This window comes from Corvus cornix, chromosome 6 (assembly GCF_000738735.6).
Source record: "Corvus cornix cornix isolate S_Up_H32 chromosome 6, ASM73873v5, whole genome shotgun sequence".
Taxonomy (NCBI): domain Eukaryota; kingdom Metazoa; phylum Chordata; class Aves; order Passeriformes; family Corvidae; genus Corvus; species Corvus cornix.
The window spans coordinates 21,637,297-21,662,424 of record NC_046336.1 but is presented as its reverse complement, the minus strand read 5'-3'; the positions used below and the strand labels follow the sequence as shown (position 1 = coordinate 21,662,424).

At 43.1% G+C, this 25,128-nt stretch overlaps 2 protein-coding genes across 2 annotated transcripts in view; both read left to right on the top strand.

Annotated features, from left to right (window-relative positions):
• The first annotated feature begins 72 nt into the window (after positions 1–72).
• On the top strand, positions 73–23,825 carry LOC104697571 (dual specificity protein phosphatase 13-like). Its single transcript, XM_010412505.3, has 4 exons — positions 73–682; positions 14,571–14,762; positions 15,447–15,667; positions 23,402–23,825. Exons 2-4 carry the CDS (start codon positions 14,572–14,574, stop codon positions 23,614–23,616), a joined length of 627 nt encoding a protein of 208 aa, XP_010410807.1. The 5' UTR covers positions 73–682; position 14,571; the 3' UTR covers positions 23,617–23,825.
• The window catches only part of DUSP29 (dual specificity phosphatase 29), a 53,875-nt gene continuing 44,334 nt past the window's right edge, over positions 15,588–25,128 (top strand). Inside the window, exon 1 of the mRNA XM_019293301.3 lies at positions 15,588–15,667. The gene's annotated coding sequence lies outside the window, so the exon portion shown is untranslated. The remainder of the gene's footprint in view (positions 15,668–25,128) is intronic.

Genomic DNA, 25,128 nt, shown 5'->3' with positions numbered 1-25,128 from the left:
CAGGTGGCGCGGGCGGCCCGGCGCGGGCGGCGCCCCCGGCCGGTCGGGAGGCTGCGGGAGGGTCCCGGCGGGGCCGCGCCGAGTGGCGGGCGCTGCCAGCCGGACCCGGGCCTCGGACCCTCCTTGGCCGCTTTGCTCCGAATTCGGGTCAAACCCTGGGGAAACCGCGGCAGCCGATGCTCGGTAGCGCGCTCGTCCTGTCCCGCCACGGGTGGCCCGCGCCGTCTGGCAGGCTGGGGCACAGCAGGGACGGACCCGGCTGCCCCCCACACGGGCGGGCCAGGGCTAAGCTCAGCCAGCCCCTCACGCCTCACAGCTGGGCTGAGCCGCAGCTGCCCCGCACGGAGCAGGAGTGGTACCCCCGGCTGTCGGGGCAGCCCTCAGGCTCCGTGTCCCGACACCGCCCGCGGCCCGGCCGGTCACAGCCGCTGGCACCGCCTCAGCACCGGCCTCCTCCACAGCTCAGCCTCGCCCGCTGCCTGCCCCGGCTCCTGCTGCAGGTCCAAAGAGGGTAGAGGAGTACGGGTTATAATTAACAGAATTAAAAATAGACTTTGAATAAACTGAACACCCGGAGAAGCTAGAAATTTGTTGTGCAGCTGGCACGTTAGGAGGAAAGTGAGTGGTATTATTCAAACAAAGGTAATCCAAGACACCGCAGCGCGGGAGCTTCGACTACCAGGCAAGTACTTTTAAGCTTGTTTACAAACCAACCCCCAGTGAAGTCAGCACCTGCACCGAGCAATCTAACCCCCCCACAGCCAGCTCCGCCAGCAGCGAGCCCCCGGCAGGGCCAGGCCAGAGCAGCGGCTGGGCCCTTATGCTCAGGAACTCCAATATTTGTGAAATTCGAGTTTGCTTTCCAGCTGGACTTACAGGCTGAGGATCTCTTGCTAAAAAAGATGCTTAAAAAAACAAACCCATTTTATTTAAATACCAATCTGGCTTGTATTTAAATTTCCTACAGCTCTATCTTTAAGATAATAGCTATGAAACACTGGATGTGGGTTTCCTTCCTCTCAGCTGATGTTCACAAGTCGATCCCGGGAAGGGAGAGACTGTCCAGCCAGTTACACTGGAGAAAATGTGAAACAGACTATGAATAAAATGGTGTGCAGTTCACAAACAAAACCTGGGAGAAACAAAATGAAAGAGTAAGAAGTTTGAGAGGAGAGTAAGGGGGGCAGGGAGGTGCAGGGTTTCTTTCTTTTTTTTTTTTTTTTTTAATACTAACTCTTTATAGTTTGGGGCATTTATGGATTATTTATAACTAGGATAGACTTTTCAGACAGAAATGGGATTTTTAATATCAGCAGTCTTCCTCAGAACATTTTTATTGAGGAAATATGCTTGTATGGCTGTGGAAGCCATTGTGATGCTTGGAGTAAAAGAGTACAGAAGGAGAAGACTGGGTTAAATTAATTCCTGCTAAATACCTACCAGCAGACTTGCTGTCTGTATGGGGAGCTAGAGACAGAATTGTACCAGGGTAAAAAGGATAGTGTGTCTATTTATAGTGCTGCCTTTAACACCATAGGAATTCAAAGGAAAACTCCAGCTCAGCACACAGTCTTCTCATCATCTTCTTCTGTCAAGATTAAATGGGGCCTGAGATCATTTCCCCTACAAATCCTTTCTAGGAAGGATCTGTTCCTTTGTGCAACAAGGAACTACAGTGGTACAAATCAGTCCAGAGGTCAAATCCTCACCCAGCCAAATGTTACCACTTTGGGTAGTCAGAGGAAGAGGAAAAAGAGACAAGCCTTACAAGCCTCAGCACTTAAGCAGGAAAAACCAAAAACGTCTTGCCTGCCATGCATCCCTGCTCCCCATACTGTCCCCTGCCCTTCTTACACCAGGTATTCTGGGGCACTTGGAAACAAAAGGGTGTGTGTAGCCCCAGCACAATCCCAGTGCCAGGCAGCAGAGAGAGGAATAGGAACAGGGTACTGGCACAAAGTTGTGATCATTCATGGTGTCACTTAAGATGAGGCTCTTATCCTGTGTGCCCCTCTTGCCACTGCAGAACCATCCATCTCTGGGAAGGAATGGGCTCCAGTAGCTACGTGGAGCACCTATTTATCAGTTAAAATTATCTCTAATGTTCAGAATACAAATGAAAGCATCTTTGGAAAGGGTATTAGTAAAAACCTGACTGCCACTCTAAAAAAAAGGTAGACTCCTGGAGTCCCTTAGCTCCACTCTTTTAGCATCGTGGCATGTCAGATCTTTCCTTCTCATCTTCCACCTTCCAGTTTTTCTTTTAATAAGAGCTGCTTTTTTGTTCTTCACAAAGTACTACCTACTCTGTCTCAATGCTTCTCTTTTGTAATTCTGTTACCAAGCTGTCTGCTAGGTGGGGAGCAGAAGGTGCAGGACTTGGTGCTGCCTTTGAGGTACAGGTAATTATTATGTGCATCTGTTATTGTGGTTGCTGCCTCAACAGGTGGAAAACATGCTGTTCTCTGATAGATTTGCAGCACTCCATGCTCCTGCCTTGTCTTTTCTCTAAAGCCAGTCGTGTGGTGTTCCTAAAATAATAAACACAGCCTCACTGCTGCCACAAAAACCCCTGGTAAATATATTTTTATGGGAATGAAGTATTAAAGGATTTGAACACTTACTCACTGAAAGCAAAATATGAGCAGTAAGGTTGGGTAAAGATTCAAAGGCTGGTTTGCTTCCTTTCCCTGGGGCACATCAAGGCTGCACTGTTTGCGCTTTAGAGATGGATAGTGGGGAATTACTTAACCCAAAATGATGGAAACAATTCAGACTATAATAATATAGCATGAGAGTTTCTCATATTACATCTATTCCCCATACTGCTGGCTACATTCTGCCTTCAGATTCACGTGCACAACTCTTGTTGGAATCTGGAGGAACTGTATTCGAAGCCAAAATGCATTTCATTGTCTTTCTGAAGTCTCTCTGCAGTTTCATGGCTAAATTCTAAGCTCAAGAACTGGGAACAAAGCTTGTCTAAACATTTCCCAGTGTCTCTCTCTGTGAGATTCCCATCTGTTGTGTTTTATTTTGAATCTTCCTACTTTCCTAAAAACACAAAGCAGAAACACACATTTCCTCTCTCCTGGAGTGCAGGAGTCCCCTAATTTCCCAGCAGGTTCTCTCACAACATACAATGGATCCAAGTTTGTCTAAAAGTGCTACAAGCCCTTTGTGGAGTAGAAAGGGAGGAGACCAGAAATGTGGGCCAAGTTTCTGAGTGTTGTGAACAGCCCCTGCCCCCCAAAGGGACTACATTTCCTGTTTCCGCTCTCCCAAAAATGTCACCTGGGTTTGGGTTTCATTAAGAGAAATATACATTGCTCGAGTCTAGGCTCTAACTCTTTGGTTTGTGCTTCCTGCTGACACTGCAGAGGCTACAAGAGCCACAAAAGCTGAGTCTGACTTTGGGGCTTCACATTTGCTACAATAGCAGAGCAAATTAAATGGAGAGCATGTTAAGTGGGTTGGGAGATGGTTGTTGACCAACAAATCTTCATTAAGTTGCTGCACCAAGCTGTGCTGCACCTCTGATGAAGCTGATCATTGTTTCTCTTTCTATGTTTCAACTATTTCGCCACCAGGTTTAAGAGAAATTCAAACTTGCTTGAGGTCTAATTAGAAATAAAACACGATATTAATCCATCTTGCTCCATACATGCACCCACTTTGGAGGTGTTGGTGCATCTTTCAAATAGGCCAAGCTTCACTCTGTTCACCACCCATTATTTACTGCCTTGGTTTTGATAGCTCTTTTACTTACTGCCAGTGACTCATAGAGACTTTGTTCACTGGTTTATGTTGACTTTCTGCATCACCAGATGTTTCAGTTCAAGAGTTGCCAGCATGAACCCCAAGAGTTCATATAGCTCGCACCTCCCAAAAGCTAAGCCTGTGCCCAGAATAACAGGCTTTCACAGGACTAGAGCAAAGTCCTGTTCTGGTGATGTTTTTGAGTGAAGGGAGGCTACCATAACTGGGGACTCTGAGAGCCTTCCCTGCAGACCACTACAGAAATATGGCTCCATAGGTATAACTCAGGTGCCAAGTTACTCTGCTTTATGGGCTTTAAAAACACTCTGTCCAGTTTAGGACAGAGAGGTTTAAGGGAGAAAGTACAAAGTAAATATGAGAAAGTACTCAGCAGCACTGAGCCTGCAGGATCCTCTGCCCCAGACTGTCTTTGCCATAAGGGAAGAAACAATTACTCTTTTAAGTATAATGCAAGAAACAAAATGTCCATGCAAATACAGCATAAATGGGGAAGTTAGCTTTCAGTATTATTCTTTGACAGATACCATTTATGGTGGCCAAACTACTTGTTGGTCATGGAGCTTGGCCATACCCTATACTGTGTTGTCCTCAGAATCAGATAACACTTGAAAAATTCAGATGGCCCTCAACCTTTTCCATGTAGAAAACATTGATTATTTGGGTTTATGCAGTAGCACCCCAGCACACAAACTTCTGGGTTCCCAGCACTTGGGCACTGCAGCCTCCCCTTCACAAAGGTGCCTGTTGTGTCCCAGGTAAGACTGAAGAGTGCAAACACAACGGCTGCCTTCTAATGGGATATGATTTTTTTTTTTTTTTGTATTAGAAGTTACCTGTTTTCTATGCTATTGGAGAAGATATGTTCTGTTTTTGTAGTGGGTGATCTATGACATTTGAGGGCACAAATTTTTAGCTGCTAGTTTGTTTTAGAAAGATGGTTAAGAGTTAGCCTGGAGGACAAATGATCAGAAATACCTATAATCCCAAGAGCTAACACAATTGCTGGGAAATTCTAGACCTCAAATCAGCTCTGCTACAGAGTATGATGAATTCCTATTTTTTTCTCTTCCACAGACTTAGTAGCAAGACTTTACAATGAGAAGAAAGCAATTTGCTTAGCTGACTTGGGATTTCATCTCCTTCCGTTGCATCTCTTAGACTATACACATATCAGCAAGCAAGCCTCAGCTGTGTTCAGTCTAACTCTGACCTCTAACTTGATTTACTGGTTTTAGTTCTCAAATAGTATATTACGTTATAACTCAAAGGATCTGATTAGAACTAGCCAGTATTTTAATGATTTATGAGGGGCATCTGGAACAGCATCGGTAGAATACACATTGTGTCACTGCTGTAGGGGGATTCTGCATTGATCATACCAGCATGCTCCAAGACAAGAGCGTGTCAAATTCCCATAAGCCTTAGTTCACAAACTTGATCTGACAGGTGGCCAAGCTTGCACTAGGACTGACCATAGTTCTCATGGTGGGAATAAAACAAAACATCTGGATTGCTTCTAGCCATTACGAGAGGATTTCCATTCCTTTCTATTGTTCTATTTCTATCTTGCAGTGCTTAAGAAGGTGTTTATCCTTCCCAGTTTTGTAGCCAGAAACCTGGGCCACAGGAACTTGCAATCAGCTCTGTGGTTTATCTTTCTGCCAGAAGTCACTGGTGCAAAATACAGGCTACTGGAACTAACCTTCCAGACCTCTCCACATCCTGCCATGGCTATCAAATTGCTAGCAAGGCTTAGATCAGAGAGGCTGGGATGTGAGAAAGATAAAGAGACAATTAGACAGCACAGTTGGTTTAAAGCCATAATGTCACTGCATTTAATAAGAGATCATACTATTATTTTTTTAAATAACTGTAAAAACAGGACTTTGCAAGCTCAGAAAGAAGGGTATCAAGAGAACAGTGATAAAAGGGTTTCTTGTCCTTGTTTTGATTTTATGTGTTCTGAATTTTCTTTTGGGCATTGAAGCCAACATCTGCCAAAGCATTCCTAAAAAACCTTGCCCACCAGCGTGGAAGTCCAACCTTGATGGTTACTCACCTCCTATTGTAAGCTGCCTTTCACTTGCTAGAGGTGAGTAAAAGCTTTTGACCCACATTAAACCCGAGGGCAACTCTTTATTCAGGTCCAGCTATTGCTACCAGTGTTTGGCAGCACTCTGCCCCTGGACTGCCTCCCAGCTCAGACTTGTGGAGACACGTAGGAAAATCATCAAGCTTAACTTTACCATCTCCACCTGTGTGGTGGGAACAGCACTGTTCCTCACAGGATCACTGTAATAAAAACTATGAAAGGCTTTCCAGTGCCCAAGAAACACCAGGGAATCTTGGCTGCCTACCTCCTGCTGTTTCCCATCTTACTTCCTAGCAGGTTACTCAAGCCTCCTGCTATGCCAGTGTCGGGGCTATGTGTCTGCTGTCTCGGGTAAATTGGGTAGCTGAGCTGTCTTTGTGGTGCTGGTAGAGACCACAGGACAAGAACAAAGAGCAGTGAAAACTCTAATGCCCTCCAACAGAAGAGACACAACAAAAAAAAAAGAAAAAGCGGCAATATATTGTTTTTAAGATAGAAGAACATACCAGAGCTAGTCACAGGGGAGAAGGGCTTTGCATTGTGCCATCCTTTTGGTTAGATCCTTGGGGCAGAAACCATTCATTTGTAATGGAATTCTTTGAATTCTGAAGCCTGATGTTTTCAGTTCTGGGCTGGAGGACACTGCTGTATTAGTTATTGTTAACAGCAGCCTCATTCACCTTCAGATGTGGGCTCCTAAACTCTCTTGGGCCACAGGAAGCTGACCCAAGGGACTGCATTGCAACTGGGGTTTTGTGCAAGGCACAGCACAGGAAATCCTTGGCCTCTAAACCTTGTCAAAGCAAGAAAGAAACATGACTTCGGATCATTTAGGAGGTGACCTGGGAAAATTTGACAAGGCTAGATTAAGAATATGCGACATGGAGTAAATCTGAAGAATAAAACCATGCTGAGAGACTGGAAACAACCCCCAAGGGACACTTCGTCCTTCTTTGAGCAAGCTCGATGCAGCACACCCAGCAACCCACCTGGCTTTCTCGTATTTGGTTGGATGTGTGCGGTCCAAATCAACACCCCTTACATAGCAGACTGTATACAAAAGAGTGTAGGACTTTGGCTGCGTGGCAGTCACAGTTTCACCCCAAACGGCCTTGGAGATGGAGCAGAGAATGTGTCTGTGCTACAGAGTGAACAGGCTCTATCTCCCACACAGTAACAGTGTGAGGCTGAACCACATCACCACAAAGGTGAGCCTCCAGGCCACCAGGTCTGCATCAGAGAACAGACTCAGCACATTTCAGGCCATCTGTCAATAAATCCCAGCTTGTACCTCTCCCCAGGGTCATGCTGTACTAACGGCATCCAGTAACGAGAGCAACACACGCTCCCTGCAACTGCAGGCTGCAGATACTGGTAAAGCATTGCTATAAGCCATGAAAAAGCAACTAGGATTTGTGTTGTTCAGGGAGAGTGAGGGCTTTGGAGTAGTTGTACCAAAAAACCAGTGTCAGCCAGACAACCCAGCTGGTTCCGACTGGCAGCTCCAAGAGGAAATCAAAGCGGCACATGTTGCTCCTGATTTAGAGCAACCTGCATCAACTTGCCAGCCTGTCTTTCAGAAATGTTTCATCCTTCAATTTTTCAGTAAGCTTCTGAGGGTGCTTCTAGGAGGAAAAACGGAGCTTACCAATTCAGAGAATACCAGTTTTCACCCCCAACATGTTATTGCTGGAGGCAAGAGAGATACAGTGATGTAACAATTCTTGAGCCCAGAAGAAGAGCCAGCCTTAACATAGAACAACTAAATTTTAGGTGAGCTTGTCTTCAAGTGCAAGCATAGTGATATCAAGAGTATTTCATAGCATGTCTAAGAGCTGTTTAGTGCTATAATGCTATAGATTGGGATTTTTACTTTCTCAAGAAGTAGGTAGTGAAAAATGTCAGTACTGAATGGAGGAAGGAGTTAAGAGTCTGTCAGAACTGACAGTGAAGTCTAATGGCTGAAGTTGATTGCAGGAGAGGACACCAGCAGTGATATTTGATGTAGGAGCAGTAGCTTGGCCAGGAGCTAGAGAGGTTGTCAAATATGGGCATGGTGCTGCAGTCACAAATAGCATGAAGATGTGGTAGATGCGTTTTGGACCAGCTACTGTCTTTGGGTCATATGAAGTGTGTCTGGTGGTCTGCCAGATCAGGTTGGGTTAATGGATGTAAGGAGGCACTTGGCAGGTAAGAGCAGAGGTACCAATGGGCTCCAGAGGGCCTAGTTTTGCAGCTGAACTTCCATGCTCACAGCCAAAAGCCACATCTTTGCAGAGACTAGGGCTGGAAGGGAACCGACTTTGCTTTACTTGCTTGCCAAGAGCCAAGTTCAGGTTCTTAGAGCTCTACAGTGCTCTTGCTCCAGCTGATGATTTCATGAACACCTAGTGCTGGGAGGAATGCAGCTCCCTGCACAGCCTTAAACTCAGTGTTCCCTGCATATGCAATGACATCATTGCCACCTGAGGGCCCAAACTCTGGTCTTGGCAGGTAAAAGCCTTTTGGGTCAACTTATATTGGGGTTCTTGCTCTCAATGCATATTTATGTAATGATTGCTGGATGGCTGTAATTAAATGACTGTAAAGCACTACCTAAAATGCACCAGTAATAAATTCTTAGTAGTTGATGCTATAACAAGCAGTTACACAAAAAAATATATCGTAACCTGCAGATTGTTAACAGTGTCTGGGCCTGTTTAATGCTCAGCTTTAAATAGTTACAATGCACACTATTAAAAGGGCATGTAAAATTTGTAACTAGTAAATAAAAAGTCCAATTCAGAAACAAAATATACCCAAGCTTCAGTGCTGAAGAGGCCACAGAAGAGCTTGGGGTGGATAAACTCTCTCTCATCTCTACAATCCTTCTGGTGGTGCTACCTATCAGCCATGGTTTCTGTAAAGCATACTCCATGTGCATTCCTCTACCTGGTACAGATTCTGTCCACAACTCTCTCCTGGCTCATAAACATGGTTAGGATCACACTTACATTACAAATATGCCACTAGGTACAGCAACCCATGATTTTTCGTTTTGTGAGGAAGGGATGGGTCAGGGAAAATTAATTTTGCTGCTCATACTTTTCACTTCTCTTATCCACTCAAAGCTTCTGTGTGGGCAATAACTCTACAGAGTTGGTTTCCCATGGCTAAAGAATAAAATAAACATACATTCAAGACCCAGAAGAGTTAGCAAAATCAGCAGGTGGTCGAGTTTTGCACACTTGGTACAACATGGCTGCACATCAAAGGATGGCTGAGTCTGTCTAGCCACTGTCAGGAACTGCACACATGGCTGGTAAATACAAATGTACTAACCAGCTGATGACAAGAGAATATTTTATGCTACAGTCACAGAAAAAAACTCAGAGGCCACCCTGCCTTGGGGCCTGCATGCTAATGTACATCCTGAAACAGTCAAGACCATCAGGTCTGAGAACTGCAGCCTGGCCCACTGACTTGCTATGAAAAAATTATACATTTTTGAGGCTTCTGAGGCTTGGAAATCCATAACATCAGTGGAAACTGTGGTAAATTCAGCGTATTTGAGAACCAGGATGGGTCGATTAACTTCTTTGCTACATTTGAAGAGTGCATTGCACCAAAAATGTAGCTGTTGATTTGCCTGGATGGCACACAGAGAAATTTTACTTGGACAGAGGGGAAGCATCACAGTTCCTCTAAAGTTAGGACAGAAGATGTTTGCCAATGCAATACTGAGAGGAAGAAAAATCAGATGTTTTTGCCTTTTTTGTGCTGCTCAAGGCTGTTCAGTACAGAGATTAGTCTGCTCCTCAACACAGGCCTTGCGTGGTCTGTGGAGAGCAAGTCCACCTAATAGATCTTGCCAAGTCCCACCAAGTGGGTGCCTTGCCCTAAACGTATAGCTGGGTTACAGTTGTGGGTCTGGAAGCCTCTACTAAATTTGGAAGTGCTGTTCAGATTACATCCTCCAGCTGCTGGAGAGATTTTCTTACAAACAGTTGGCTACTCAAATACCTTGTGCCTCCCTAGACACTTCCTCTATCAGCTTTCAAGTCCAGCCAGCCCTACCTCAGTCATTGCTGTGTTTGATTCATACCATCTATATCTCGTACTGCTTCTAGCAATTGATAAATTACGACTCCAGCGAGACTATTGGGTTAAACGCTAAGGAAGGAAGAATGATGACAGTAATACTTGTCATTTGTGTGGCGATGTAGCAACACAAAACCCTCTCTCAAACATATGTTATCTTGGAGGAACCTTTCCAGGGGATAGGCTTGCTGAGAAATGTTTATGGCTTTTGAATACCTGATAGGCATGAACTTGACACGACCTATTTGGCCAAGCCCCAGGCTTCAGCCTAGTCTTTTACCACCACAAATCAGTCTATCTGAAGTATAGTCAGACTCATATCTTCACTGGGATGGCAAGGTTATAGCACATAGCAGCTTGAGAAAACACAGGATGGAGGCTAATTTGTTTTCAGGATTTAAAGACTCAGAAATATCTTTACTTACATCATAAGAAAATGGCTATGTTCTACCCCTACAGAAAAGCCAATATAGGCCCTGGGATGATTAGTATATTTGACACTTGATTGAAATGAGAGCATTGACATCCTTATATTATATGCAGATCCCTCCTTTATCCTGGCATTGGAAAATGCAAGTTAAAGCAGAGGTTGTAAAGGCTTTCTACTAAATATCCTAGACACAAGAGTTGGTCTTTTCCTCCTGATTTACCACAGCATCATGCTGCAGGATTTTCTGTTGCTTCATCTCAGCCTTCATACCATCCTCTGAATTTGATCTCGGATCAATGTAAAGTCAAATTGTCAAATTACACTGACTTTTCCTTTTGTTGTTTAGTTAAATATTGTGGAATTGGAGAAATTGGATAAAAGGTGGCATATGTTTCCAAGGACTGAGACACCTGTAAAGGAACACCTGTCTCTAAAGGCCTTCTCCTCGGCACCGCACTGAATAGCACTCATTATGTTACAGATAAAGCTTTAGTCACTGAATTAACTGAATCCCAACCAAAGAATCCACAGTATATGCAGTCCATAGGGGCATTCACTGCTGGGCAGATGGGAATCCTAAACAGTCAGGAAGGAGATGATATCTGAGACCTCTCACAGGACCACTTTCCTTTCTTCATGGGATAGTTGATACATAAGGAACCATTGACCTGGCTGCTCTCATAGCCCAACTGCAGCAAAGCCACCAACACACATCAGTCCAGGGGGGTGGCTACAGGTGCAGGCAGGGATGGAGGCACAAACAGCTTGTGTCATACTCTGGGTCACTGCATCATCAGAATGACGTGCTTGCAAAGGCCTCTTTGATTGCAATCCTCCTGCTACCTGTAATTAAGGAAATTCTATTGCATAGTTCAGATACAATTACAGTTGCAGTACAAACCAATTCAAAATTAATATAAATATAATGGTAAAACTTCTCCTAAGTGATTGAATAATTACCATAATACATCTCCAGCAGAGCAAAGATCAGGAATGTTTCATGTCATCGTCATTCAGAAACCAGCATTTTAAAATTGTATTGCTCGTTCATACAACACACATCTCAGAAACAGATCCACTACAAAGAGTCAGTGTAGAGGAATTGAGCTGAGAATCATTAAAAACATTTTTTTTAAATGAACAGCCATCACATTATTACATATAATAATTTTCCTTTCATACTAAATTTTTTTTAATCTATCCATGTTCCTTATAAAACATTACATAAAATTTTAATCATAGCATTGTTCTCTTTAAACATGTGCATTTCAGTAATGACACTTGCATGTATAAATTTAGTGAGTTAAGATGTTAGACTGCTGCCAGAACTGAGTAGTCATTTATTCAGAAAAAAAATTATCTTGTTTTTCTGTTTGTAAATTTTCTATGGAAAGCTATTATTTTTTCAGTGCATTCATTATTCAGCATATTAGTTGAATAGTCCTACTGAGGCTTCTTTGCTTTTGAATCATTCCCAGCCTGTTAGTTGCAGTTTTTTCACATTTGAAATTTGAATTCCAGTCCTTCCATTTTTTTGGACATAGTGTTTACACAAACTGGTGCTATTCTCCTGTTAAAAAAATGTGACCAGAAGGAAGATGAAATGAGTTTTGTACACACCATCAGCAGTTCACATCTGTGTTTCAACAGGAGTAAATTCCTTAGCTATAATACAATATCCATGTGAGCACAAGCTGAAAGTCATCTTAGGAAAATTCTGAAGCAGTCCCATCTTACAAAGACCATTATTCCACAGTTTTCAATATCCATGTAGCACATGGATATTGAAAGCTGTGGATACATACAACATGTAGCCTCCTTTTGCCCAGCCTATGCAGTTATGTTCCCTTCTAGAAACAATTTCAACAAAACAACACAAAACAGTCTTTGAAGGAGCACTTTTCCTTAGGTGTACTATACGTCACAGTTATCTGCCCAGCTCCTGTGAGGCTTAGGAAAGCAAGGCTGACAGCAGCCTTCAGTCCTCTGAGGTAATAGGAAAATCAAAGTATTTATACTGTGGACAGGGTTAGAGAAAAGGATAACAGGCAGTACTGAATAAGAAAAAACCAAAACAGTTTAAAGCGACTTTACAAGGAGTGAGAAGTGCCCTAGAGTGGTCATTAGCCATGCTGCAAGGAATTAGGTACATCAAAAAAGGGGAACATTTGTTGCAGATATTATGAGGCGGGAAGGATTGGAGGAGGCTGTTATTCTTGAAAGTACTTAATGAATTGGCAGATGGCCCTGTGGTCAGGGCACAGGAAATCCAAGTCCCATTTCTGCCGCAGACCTCCTGTGTGGGATGAGAGAAGTGTCCAAAATCACCAGCAGGAGACAGGCAGAGCTGGCACAGGGGACACTGGGGTGGCCAGTGTCAAAGCTGCGATCAAAATCAATGGGAGATGCCTGTTCCAGTAGGGAATTCCTCCATGCCTCCACTTGCATAAAGCCAACCAAAATGGACAAGAACATCTGCTTTTGTTTTCACAGTAAAAGCTGACACTGGAGGAGATAAGCACATTTGGGAGGGAAGCACATTCCGCAGTGGAGACCTTTGTAATGCTCTCTTAACAATGCAAGACCATTCTGGGAACATCACTTGGTGAAAACTTACTGTATCCAAGAGGCCAAAGCTGCCATGAAGGTGGCAGAAGAAGGTGTACTGAAATAACAGAGGGCTCCTCCTGGCAACTAGGTGGCAAGGCAGATCACCCCACATGCAGGGCAGAAGGATGACTTCTAGGGGCCACCTTCTGTAGCCTAACTCTGACACTTTCCTCCTTCTTTTCTGTGGATATTTCAGGGAATTAGTTGCTCCATTTGCCCTTCAGCAAAGCACTGTATTAATATGAAGGTGCAATGAGCTCCCAAAGCAGGCTAGCCTTCAGATCCTCTTGCTTGGTCTTTGTGCATGCAAAAAAAAAATTACACCAAAATGTAAACTTAGAGCTAGAGAAGATACGTGGATGGGAAACGAGGAGAACATTTCACCACAGCTGGTGTTTGAAAAGAAATCATCAATGAAGGTGCTTGAACTTAAAAACCCATTTGATAACGATAGATATGTTCAGCAGAAAGATCCAAGATTTCAGGTTTGCTGTCCTGGACTGTTTTACCCCAAACCACCCCTCAAATCATTTATGTAGAAGATGTGCTTCAGGCAGTGCCAGAGCAAGACTTGGACTCACTGACTACAACTTCAACCATGTCCAAGACAGGTGCTTCTGTTTTAAGGCTCATGAGTTGACAGATTTCCTACTATCTATGTAATGCAGATGTTTGGCTCATTGTTAGAACATACCAAAAAGAAGTTGAATATTTTCTTAGAACTCTGGGAAAAATATAATTTCTATTCCCATCTGAAAAAATCCTCCCAACAGTTCAAAGCTACAGCTAACGCTGTAGAGAAGCCACTATTTCAAAAGAAATGTACCGTATGGAAACAGAGTAATTCCAGAGATAAAGTGATGCCTAAAAAAAGTGTTTCTTGTAACTAAAGTACTTGCTTCAAGATTAGAAATGGGATAGTTTGTGAAGGGAACAGAGAGGAGAGGTATGCAAATTAAAGAACTTATTAAAAAAATTAGTTAATGTTCATATGAGTGACAGCTGGAATCACTGTAACTCATCCAGATTTTTCTAACATGAGCATTTGTCATGAGGACAACCAGTATGGCCAGTAAATACCATTGGAAAGAACCAAGCTACTGCTTACAGAGTTTTCCCCATTGAAGTAGACAGTTAATAGCTAATGACTAATAAGTGAATGACTTACTCTACTCAGTCGAGATCAGTTTGTTGAGGAAATTAGAAGACAAATCAGATTAAGTATATGTAAAGAAGCCCAAGTTACCTGGTTAAAGGAAAACTTCAGCATACCAAATTAATACCTTGTTTCTACACCCTTTGAGTAGATACATTTACACAAGATGTTCTCCATAGCATTACCTCTTTCCATGTCAAAGCAGAAGTCGTGCTGGCGTATCAAGGGCTGGGCTTTTTCACTGTGCTAATAATAGCATTTAGAATTCCAGACAGTAGCAGGAACTTCCCCATTCCCTATGAAGAAAATAATCTTTAAAAATATAATGAAGTTTTAATCAACTGTTCGAGAAGGTGAGAGGAAGAAAGGGGGCTGTCAGAAATATCTCTGGCTGGTGGTGAATGTCTGCCCTCCCCTTTCAGGATGGCCTGGGACTCCTTGTGCAGCCAGGACTTACGGCGGCCCAGGATAAGAAGTGCCTCAAGCTGGATGCCTGGCAGTGGGAGCAGCGCTGGGACACCATCCCTGGAGGAGCTGCGGCACCTGCTCTGCACACGCACACACCCCACAGGGCATGTGGATGAAGTCTGGCCAAACCTTTATGTGGGAGACCTGTAAGAGACAGGAAGGGCTGAAGGTTATTGCAACTCTTCCCCCCAAATCTTCCACTCTTTATATAAAAAGAGAGAGCTAGGCACTAGTCTGGGGACCTCTCACAACAGGTCTAAGTGTTGAACAAGACTGAACTGTGCATAGGATGCTATAGCCCAGAGAAAACGTATCCTAACTAACTTAAGAAGAATATTCCCCATCCTGGTTTCTACTCCTGCATTAGTGCAGGAGTCACACACTGCAACAGCCCACTGAAGCTGTGGCATTGCTACTTCAGGCAGTCATGCCAGAGCTGGGTAAAACAGCATCAAGCTCATTTTCTCCTCACTTTGCCAGGTGGCATCAGTCCCTGAACTGATGAATGCTCAGCAGAGGTGACTTGGTGAGAAAGCCCTTGAAATCAGAAAACCCTTAGCTTGTGCAGAAATATCTACCACCACCACCCTTTATCAGTTGAGAACCATCTAAACATATGTTTGGAAAAAAACTGAGGGAAATCTAAGAGTCAGTTTCTTAACAAGTCACTTCTGTCTCAAAGCATTTTGATGGACACTTTAGACCTGATCAACCTGTCAGAAAAATAGCCACTACCACTTCCTGCAGTTGTAACAAACTCACCATCAGCAGCGTGTTCTTCCCTGCATTGCAATGCAGCAAGCAAATATAATTCCCCATCTTTCTTCCAGGTATGTCGCTCGTGACAAGGCACAGCTGAGCCGCATGGGCATCTCCCACATTGTGAATGCTGCTGCCGGGAGATTCCGCATCAACACTGGGCCCAAGTTCTACAACGACTTGCCTGTGGATTACTATGGAGTAGAAGCAGAGGACAACCCAAACTTTGATCTCAGCATTCACTTCTATCCAGTTGCTCAGTACATCAGAGCAGCATTGAATTCCCCAAGAGGTAACTAGACCATCTGTGCATGTTGCATATCTTCTGCATAGCAGACAAGCAGGGCAAGTTATCAAATATTATTTGACATAAACCAACCACCTGCACATGGTAAGAATGGAGATACTCAAACCAAGTAGCATCCTACCTGCCTCCTGAACTCCTACAGTGAGTGGGAGTTCTCCTGTTTCCCTGAAACAGGGAAGGGTGCACTGAACAGCCTTTTAAAAGGGTTCTCCCCATGCCTAGTGTTAATCATGAGCAAAAGACAAAATAGCAAGTGTCCTTTGTGACCTACAGGGATACACTGACCTGGGAGGAGGCACATTATTTGATCTTTTCAAATTAGTGATGGGATTTAAAATAAAAGACAAGCGCAAGCATCATATTTGAGTAAAAAGATTCAATTATAATGCTACAATCTGTGCAAGTCCTACAGGCACAGAATAGGGAAGAACTTGCTAGAAAGCGGTTCTGTAGAAGGGAGCTTAAGCAACACCACCAGCCAGGAATAATGTCATGCTGTTGCTAGAAAAAGTATAACTTTGAAATAGAAAGACAGCCCACAAAATCCTCAGACTCACTAAATGCATGCCAGGTACAACACCAGAGGCTTGGGGCTAATGGGGGATCATTACTGCTAAGGGCAAGCCTTCACAAAAGCAAGTCATTACTGTGCCACAAAACTGTATAGATACTACTCAAAAGTAAGTGATTTATTAAGAGAACAGTTACACACTCAGCAAACTGTTTTGCTTGCATCATGCTGAGCTTTAATTTCGATCAGGGTCCTAAAGTACTAACTACCCAGCTTAATTATATGCATTAGTAGATCTGATCCATACCAGATTAGCCAGGAAGGAGAGACACAGTAACTGCAAGCAGTGTACCTTCATGGTAGGTACCTCTGTGTTTCCTGCTCTTAGGAGGGCTTGATCTCTCCTGTTAGAAAATACTTGCCTTTGTGCAATTTAGGGCTGCATTTGGGGAATTTGGATTTTCACCCATTTCTATTACAGCATATGCTATTTGCAATTGAAGTCATTATTGGCAGTGCTCCACAGAAAGGTAAGATCCAAAATCTGTTCACATGTGTGTAAAAGCAAAGTTCCAAATCAATTGACAAAAGACAGAAAACAACAGATGAATTGTGGAAGCCACAATAGCAAACAAAACTAGTGCTTTACAAAATGCATACCGAAAGACTACGTTATGAATGCAGAACAAGTTACGGCTCAAGGCATATTTATCCCTACTCCCATGCTTTTAATATTGCTTTACTGAACTCCATATGGAAGCAGGGTTCTGGGAATGGAGACAAGGTGAAATTTAATCATACGCTGTCCAGCTGTTGCTGACATTCATCATTTTGAGAAAAGTGCAACAGTTTAGAAAATATATAAACAAGATGTTCTGGAAGCATAATTTCCTGAGGTACAGAAATTTAGGAGCTAAATACCCATGAGCTGTGCAGGGATGACACAGGGAGGGAATTTTTACTCACATCATTTAGAAGAAAAAAAATAGTGTTTATTATAAGCAGTGAAGTTGAACAACAACAAAAAAATACACCACGTGACAAGAGGCCTGTCCATATTAAATACAGGATGTAACAAGGTACTACTGTTTGGTTGAGAAGTCATTTAAGACTACTGCTTAACTATTACAAGCAAATTCAACATTTTTTTTTTTCTTTAATGGAAATATATTATCCTTTTTGCCTAAGAGGATAAGTCAAAGTTAAGACTGTATGAAGCACAAACATATTTAAAACTATGAATCAAGTACTCCTTAGAAGTAGGTAAGAACTATTATTCCGTCGTGCTTGAAAAACAATTCTGATGCCTTCTACCATGAGTCCAGAAAACAGCCTAGACAGATTTATTCCAAATTTCTACCTTAGCTGAACAGAATATTATCTTTGGTGATGTAAGGAGTTTGTTTTTAAGGCAGTTTCTTAAAACTCAGGTGCCAGAGTGTGAGCAAAAGGAAGCAGAGGAGTGTGCACTTCCTTGCTCCTAGCTGGGAGCTGTTCCAGTCACAGTGGTCAATGGCTGCATTGCACCCTGACTTCCTTCATTATTTTTGTTGCAGAAATTAGGAAATACATGCACAACTATATTGCAGCCATGCCATGTAAGCATTATTTTATGATCCCTACTTCCTTGGCTGCCTTTCCTTCAGCACAGCCTGGCTGTTTCTTTGCCCATTTAACAGAGCTGTTTGGGAAGGCTCAGACAAGAGCAAGCAGATGCACAATCTGTCCCCTTCCCTACAAGGGAAAACACTGAGTTGGGAAAGTATTGGCCTTCTCCCTCATGTTCAAGCTGGAAGGACAACACCTTGAATATCAATTTTGACCCTTTGCATGGCCACCTGTGCAATTTGCATTTCTCTGGAGTGCAGCTAAATGTAAAGTAAATCAGCAGGGTTTTGTAAAGTCTAACAAAAGGGGGAGGGAAAGAGAACTTGATGAAAGCATGTCATGAAAACTATTAAACTAACACTGTGCTGAGAGAAAGATTCCCAAGTAAAGAGCTCGGCCTTTTATTGACCTCTGAACATGTTTAAAACAGGCAGGTTAAAATCACCCTTTAACATCTTGAAATGACAGACTCTCTCAAAGCCATTTCCCTTCCTCCACTTTAGCGGAGCAAATGAAAAGCTGGGCTCCCTCCCCTGTCACCTTCTTGTTGGTGGGAGTTACGAAAGCTGCTTAACTTTGGAGAAAAGGATCCTCTTGCTTGACTCCATCGTAGGTGCATTACATCAGTCTGACCTCCCACTCTGCAGCAGATGACAGCTCTTACCTGCTCTGAAGGCGTGGGAAGAAGAGACATGCCACTATTTAAAGCTCTCTGTAGGCTTCCTGCTATTTTCAACTGTGACAAAACAGATACTGGATTAATCAAGAAACAGACAGTGGATTCTGCACCTGGCTAAAACCTAACAGGAGATGAGAAAATCGTGGAAAGAGCCCCTAGGGCCCATTAGCCCAGCTGAGCTCTCCCGCTGAGCAGAATACTTCTGCTGGATCCAGTGGAGTGAGGGCAGCTGAGACATTCACTATGGGTGACAGATCTGGAGCCTCATCTTAAGCCAAATTGAATCCATCCTGCAAGAAAGCAAGGGCTAGTTTAGGACATTTAGCTCATTTAATGATGATTAGCAAAAGGACAATAAGTTATTATGCATTTTAATGACTGATTTTGTTCAACAACATTGAATTTCCCAACTTGAATTTGGCCAACAAAGTTGAATGTGCAAACTTTATCCCTAGTGCAAACCCTTTGATGTTAGTAAAGTTACAGCAAGCATGAGCTGGATAGAATATCCATAATCCTCTGTTAAAAACCAAGTGTTATTGTTCTGCACAAATCCCAGACAGATGACAGTTATTGTCTGCCTCTGCAAAAAGTAGCTCGAGATGTGTGGTGCAAAATTTCAAATAAGGATTGCAAGATTTAATAATGCCAGAAGCTAAGTGCCCCTACTTCTCCTCAGTTAATCCCATTATTCCTAAGGGATCCTGTTTCATGCTCATTGAGAAGGTTGCAACATGGTCCTCTAATGTGGGGCCAGTCCAGCTTCTCTTTGCACTGTATGTTGAATGGGGGTGGGGAAGGCAGAGTTGGAAGATGGCAGCTCATGGCATGCTTTCTGTGGTACAGAGATTTGGTTATAACCTCCTGGCCTCCCATGTGACAGGGGAACACACAACTGCCTGTGTGAACGTTGCTCTCTGTGGCTGTGGTCCAGCAGCCACCTACAAATCCGAGCCTGAGTGCTGGGATGCCTCAGCTGTGTCCCATGAGGGGCGGATGGAATGGCTGGAATCGCCCACCGCAGTCAGCCCATGGAGCAGACATGCTCCAGGCACTGGTCACATGCAGGATGTCACCGGGGGTTCAGAGTGTCACTTCACCCATTTGCAGCCACTGCTAAGAGACGAGGGTCTGACCTTGTAAACAGAACCAAATAGCAACACAGCTTTTGTTTCCTTACTCAAGTTTAACATTCAATTTATTTGCTAAAAATAATCACACAGTAAATTCAAATCTGCTTTCATTAGAGCAATTTTACATTAATTAAATCATTTCACATGACTGATTTATCTGCAACAAACAAGTCATTTTATTGTCAGTGTACCAGCATTTATCATAGCCTTTGTTTCACTATGCACAGAGGTTAACAATGTGGAATACATACTGCACTTGTAAAAGAGATAATATACCTGCATCCTCATGGGAACAAGTGATTAGAGAGCCATGCAGATTAGGACCACGGTCAATACTTGGGGCTTGTCCAGGCTTTTACCGAGACACCTTCTGAAGCTGTTTGCTGATATAGGAGGACTCTTCTGAAGTGCAGATAAGCCAGAGGAACAGGGAAGAAAATACAGTGTATTATTTCTGGACACCATCTCCTCCCAGACACAGACACAAAACAAGAGAGCAAGGCTGTACAAGCAGGAGCCTGGCATTTGTTCTGCTTTCTGTGCCTCCAACAAAAGCACAACAGGCAGTATTTAACAGCAGCATCTGTACCTGTGCTCAGCTTGGCCTTCAGTTCGAGACTGCTGGTGAGGCAGAGCATTTTCCAAGGCAGAAGTCTTCATACAGGTTGGGGGGAAAAAAAAGGACTCAAACAATTTTACAAAACTTAGATTCAGAACATCAAGTCTCCTGTCCCCCATCCAGTTTAGATTTCATTTCCAAAATTTAGATTTAATTTCAAAATATATAGCAATGCAAAATCAAATCTAACATCAAGGGCATTTCTTTCTGTTCTTGTTTGGTTTTGTCCCTTATGATGCAGTTCAAACCATAAATTCTTTTTCTTTTAGTTGTAGAGTGCTGGTAGGTCAAACGTTTTCAGACAAGGAAAAAAACAAACAAAAAAGAGTGGCTCTGATTCCAAGAAATTTTTTCAGAACATTTTGTTCCTTGGCTTCTGTTATTTGGGGTGCACATTTGAGTGAATGTCTGGATTTCCCATCCCTGCCACCACATTGCAGTTAGGCCTGCAAAATTCTGAAGCAAAAATTTTCCAAAAATCTTTTGGCCTAGCCCTATTTGCAGTATTTTTCAAAGTGAAATTGTGCTCCTGATTCCTTTATGCTCTTCTGAAAATCTCAGATCAGGGTTGTTTGGATCTCAAGTGCCTCCTCAGGGAAGATAATACAGCATACATACCCTACAAGGTTGGTGGGAAGGCTAACGGAAGTGCAGTACATTGAAAAAGAAGTCTGATGGAAATTCAAATTAGCATTATCTTTTAGCAGGGGTGCAAAACATTTCTCCATATGCCCATAAAAAGCAGGACTTAACTTCCAAGGATTTTCATGAAGTTAGTGGAATTGACAGATAGATGCAATTTAACTCAAATAAGGGCATCAATATCTTAGTAAATTCTATGAAACTGTTTCTGAATGATAAAACAGAACTAGAAACTCTGCAAAACTAGCTTTACATTGGAAAACCTCTTCCCTCCCTCAAAGGTTTTGATGCCCGGTCCAAGTCTGCTGTCACCAGAGCTGTTTTTGCCACTTCCTTGAAGACTATATTTGTCCCTTTATTCCTACTGAAGACATGTCTATCTTTAGGGCTGTGCTCGGATTTCTCATGCCGGGATAATGAGAGGTGGCTGTGTCACATACATTGTGGAATTCAACACTTCTCTCAACCTGCTGGCCAGAGCAGGTTTTCACAACACATGCTCACGCTCTCTGAGCATGTGGCTATGCCATCATCATTAGTCAGAACTAGAATGGTTGCTAAATAAATACTCTGTCATAAACAAAATGGGATTTAAGATTAAAAGCTCTGCACGAAGTACCCAGAATTAACACCCGGGGAGATGGGGGCAATCAGTCTAAGGTTTTTGTCTGAATCTAGGCTCATCATCCAACAAGGATATTTTTGTCTCACTCCCTAATAATAGAGAAATTAAGATGCTGTAAGCACAAACAAAGCAAGGAACTAGCACTGAAAAGCTGTCCATTCTTTCTACCCCTCCTTAAATTTTGCAGAGAAGCAGCATCTGAGAGTTTATTGCATCTCCAAAGGAAAAAAGCAACATGGGATTGTCGTCACTGATTTTTCATCTTTTCTGGTTATAAATTGTACTCCACTAAATTGCATTTTGTACAGCTATACAATGAATGAACAAGAGACCACAAATGTGACAGTCTAAAAAAAAAAGAAAAAAGGTAGAAAATATTTTGTTTCAAACTTGTGAAGATTTCCAGTGCAGAACTGTTCTGAAATTTTCATGCTAAAAAGACATTTTCTTCAGCTGCCTTAATGGGAGACAGAGCTGTCCATTAGATGGTCAGAAGTTCATATCTGCATCTAATCACTTGTTACTCTAATAATGCTGAGTTGCTGGGCCATGGTCTATATGAGAAAAATAGATCTGACTGCAGCAAAGGACAAGAGAGCTTGAAAATGTTCATGCATTGTTATAATTGAGAGGAACAATTATACAACAATTGAGTTTCACCCTCAACTAAAAATTTCTCATTGATCTTACTGTTTTTGTGAAAGCTGAAGCATTTTACAATACTTACAAGATGCAAATTTTCAGGTTCCAGAATGAGCTCTTGGTTTACATCTAGAGGGAAAGGACTACAAACCTGAATTCTTCCATCTGAGAGCAAAATTTCCCTTTAAATTAAAAATTTCCTTTAATTTCAAATAAGACCATTTAAAAAAATATTCATCTTCCAACATGGGTCAAAGTCACCTGTTAGAAACCTGGGAGGCAATTGCAATACAGAATTGAGTTTCTTGGCCTGCTTCTGTTCATGATCACAGCAGGAAAACTAAAAGAAGAGCAGAGGGAAGGAGGAAGTTATACTGCTGGATCCCTGGAAGGTGTTCCCTGAGGCTCACTTATAGGAACAGGGGAAGGATTCATGATGTTACCCTTAATGGACTCCTAATAAAGATGCACACCTCACACTGAAATCTCTGGAAAACTAAGAACATTTCTTAAATTGTCATTCTGCTGGTCACTTAATAAACAAGGGAAAATACAGACATTAGGGAAGGACAGTGATTAGTAGGCTATAGGTAGGCTATAGAAATAAAATAATAAAGGGTGGGCTATAGAAATAAAAATGCTTAAGTGATCTGGTGCAAATGCCATATACAAACAGCTGTTCTTAATGATAACACCCATTTTCTTCACACACTTCCAAAAAAGTCTGGGCAGCAGTCAGCACCCTCAGAAAGCATTTCTGCCCTAAGCAAAGAAGAAAAAAGAGCTTGTGGAAAACCGGGAGCGTTCCTGTAACAGCAGTGAGCAATCCTGAGCATTGCACTTCTGAAATCCCAAGTTTCCAAGCCCTCTGGTACTAAGTAACCTGCCAAGGCTGCTTCCCACAGCATGGCCTTCAAGTGTGAACTCTTGAAACTTTGCCAGCAAGTACATCACTCCCAAACCCACACATGAGCAAGCAGGGACACAACGGATGGCAGGCTGGGCAGGAGGGATAAGGGTGTGCTGTCAGGCTGACAGCTAAGCTCAAACAAGCGACCGTGGATCCTGGAACGCAATTACTAATTTTCTGTTCCTAGCCAGTAAACGCCCCATGTTCCCCAACCAGGGGAACTGCACCAGGGCTGCTCTGCAGGGCACCTGCTTGCCCATCCCCAGTGCCAGCTTCCATCTCTGCTCCCGCACAATAACTCCTACCATGAGGCCTGCTGGCATAATTGCAAATCTCTCTCCTTTTTCCAGGCAAAGTACTGGTTCACTGTGCAATGGGAATCAGTCGGTCTGCAACTCTTGTCCTCGCTTTCTTAATGATCTGTGAAGGTATGTCCCTCGCCACTGCAATTCAGACCGTGCGCTCCCACAGAGGGATCTGCCCCAACTCTGGCTTCCTCCAGCAGCTTTGGGAGTTGGACCTTCGGTTAGGAAGCGGCACAGGCAGAGGAGCAGATGCCTGCTAGTGCCAAGAAGGTGTGTCTCCTGGCACCAGCCCAAGAGATGCTGCCCTTACTGAAGAGTGCAAGGATGCTGTCAGGACTGCTCTGTAGCTGCACAGAGAAAGTCTGGGGAAAGGCTGAGCATGAGCAAACTGTTAGGAGCTGGTAGGCATGTATTTTTTGGATAAGCCCACTAACTGGAAAGAAAATGAAATAAAGGATTCAAACTGGCAGTTTTGCTCACCTGGGTCTGTTTATTTAACTACCTGTTGGGCAGGGCATAAGGAGCAGTTGGGTTTTCATGCAGAATTAAAAGGCAGCACAGTCAACTTGAAAAAATGCTTTTTACTTACTTATAATTGCATTTATTTGGCAAGAGGGAAAATGACTAAACTAGTAAAAATAAAAAGAAAGCATGAGGCTTTTAAGCAAATCTTTAACATTTCACATCCAGCTGGGTTAGGGTGAGACTGCAGGTTTTGCAAGCTGACATGGTCCTTTGGTCTGACATGGTGACAGTAGTCAGGATCCAGTTCAGACCTTGGACTCCCTCTGTTACAAGCCGTGAAGGCTCTTGCTGGACCTTCACAAGTCCTTTTCACTTCATATCTGTGGCAAATACTCAGAACTTAAGGACCATGAAATCCTCAGGAGCCAGTTCTGGAGGTCTCAAGCAGACACTGTACCCTGGGGCTCAGCTGTTGACAGCCTCTCTGCTGGTCAGAGGAAGGAAGGTGTCCCCTTGCACACATGGAGCAAGGAGCACGCCCAGGGCACACTGCCTGCTGGCACACTGCAGGGCAGCGCAGTGCCAGACAGAAATGTCCTCCTCTTAGCTTGCAACCCAACGCTCAAAATCACATTCCCCAAATTTCCCTGTTTTAATGGAAAGTCAGAACCTAGTGTCGTCATGTCAGAGCAAAAATGAGCAATGCCTCTAACAAATCCAAAGCAGCAGCTCTGCATTTCAATTACTCTTTTACGCCCAATTGGCCACATTTAATCTTGTGAAGAACTCGAAGCAGATATTTGCTTCAGTGCAATTATAGCCACATACAGAACATTGGCAAATGCAAACAATATAGAATTTCCACTTGACGGCAGATTAATTTGGTGTGATGTTTTCCCTCGAGAAGTCTTAAAGGCTCTCAGTTCTGAAAGTACCCTGCAGTTTGTATTTATAGCACCATGGATGTTGAATAGAAAGAGGGAAGCATATACTTCTTCTGAACTGAAGTTTCTTTTACCTCCATACATTAAAAATATTAACTGAGCATAGCACACCTTCACTGCATTTCTCATAGTGCAATATGGAAACATGATTTCCCTGCAGAGTCTATAGAGGAATTCAGGTGGTGTTTCCACTTTCATAAACATATTAAGTAAAGCATAGCAATGCTACAGACTAATTTCCTCTCAGGGAACAGAGGCACAGGTCTTCCCTCCAGAAAGGGTCCCATCCTTTGAGACTGGAGTAAGCAGTCAGAAGCAAGGTCATAGCTAATGATGGAAAAAATCAGTGAGGTTATAGTTTTC

Bases quoted from the DNA above. Each gene is read 5' to 3' on its own strand.
- LOC104697571 (XM_010412505.3), top strand. From the start codon at position 14,572: ATGGCCTGGGACTCCTTGTGCAGCCAGGACTTACGGCGGCCCAGGATA. The intron at 14,763-15,446 runs GTAAGAGACAGG...TCTTTCTTCCAG, and splicing joins AACCTTTATGTGGGAGACCT to GTATGTCGCTCGTGACAAGG. The intron at 15,668-23,401 runs GTAACTAGACCA...TCCTTTTTCCAG, and splicing joins AGCATTGAATTCCCCAAGAG to GCAAAGTACTGGTTCACTGT.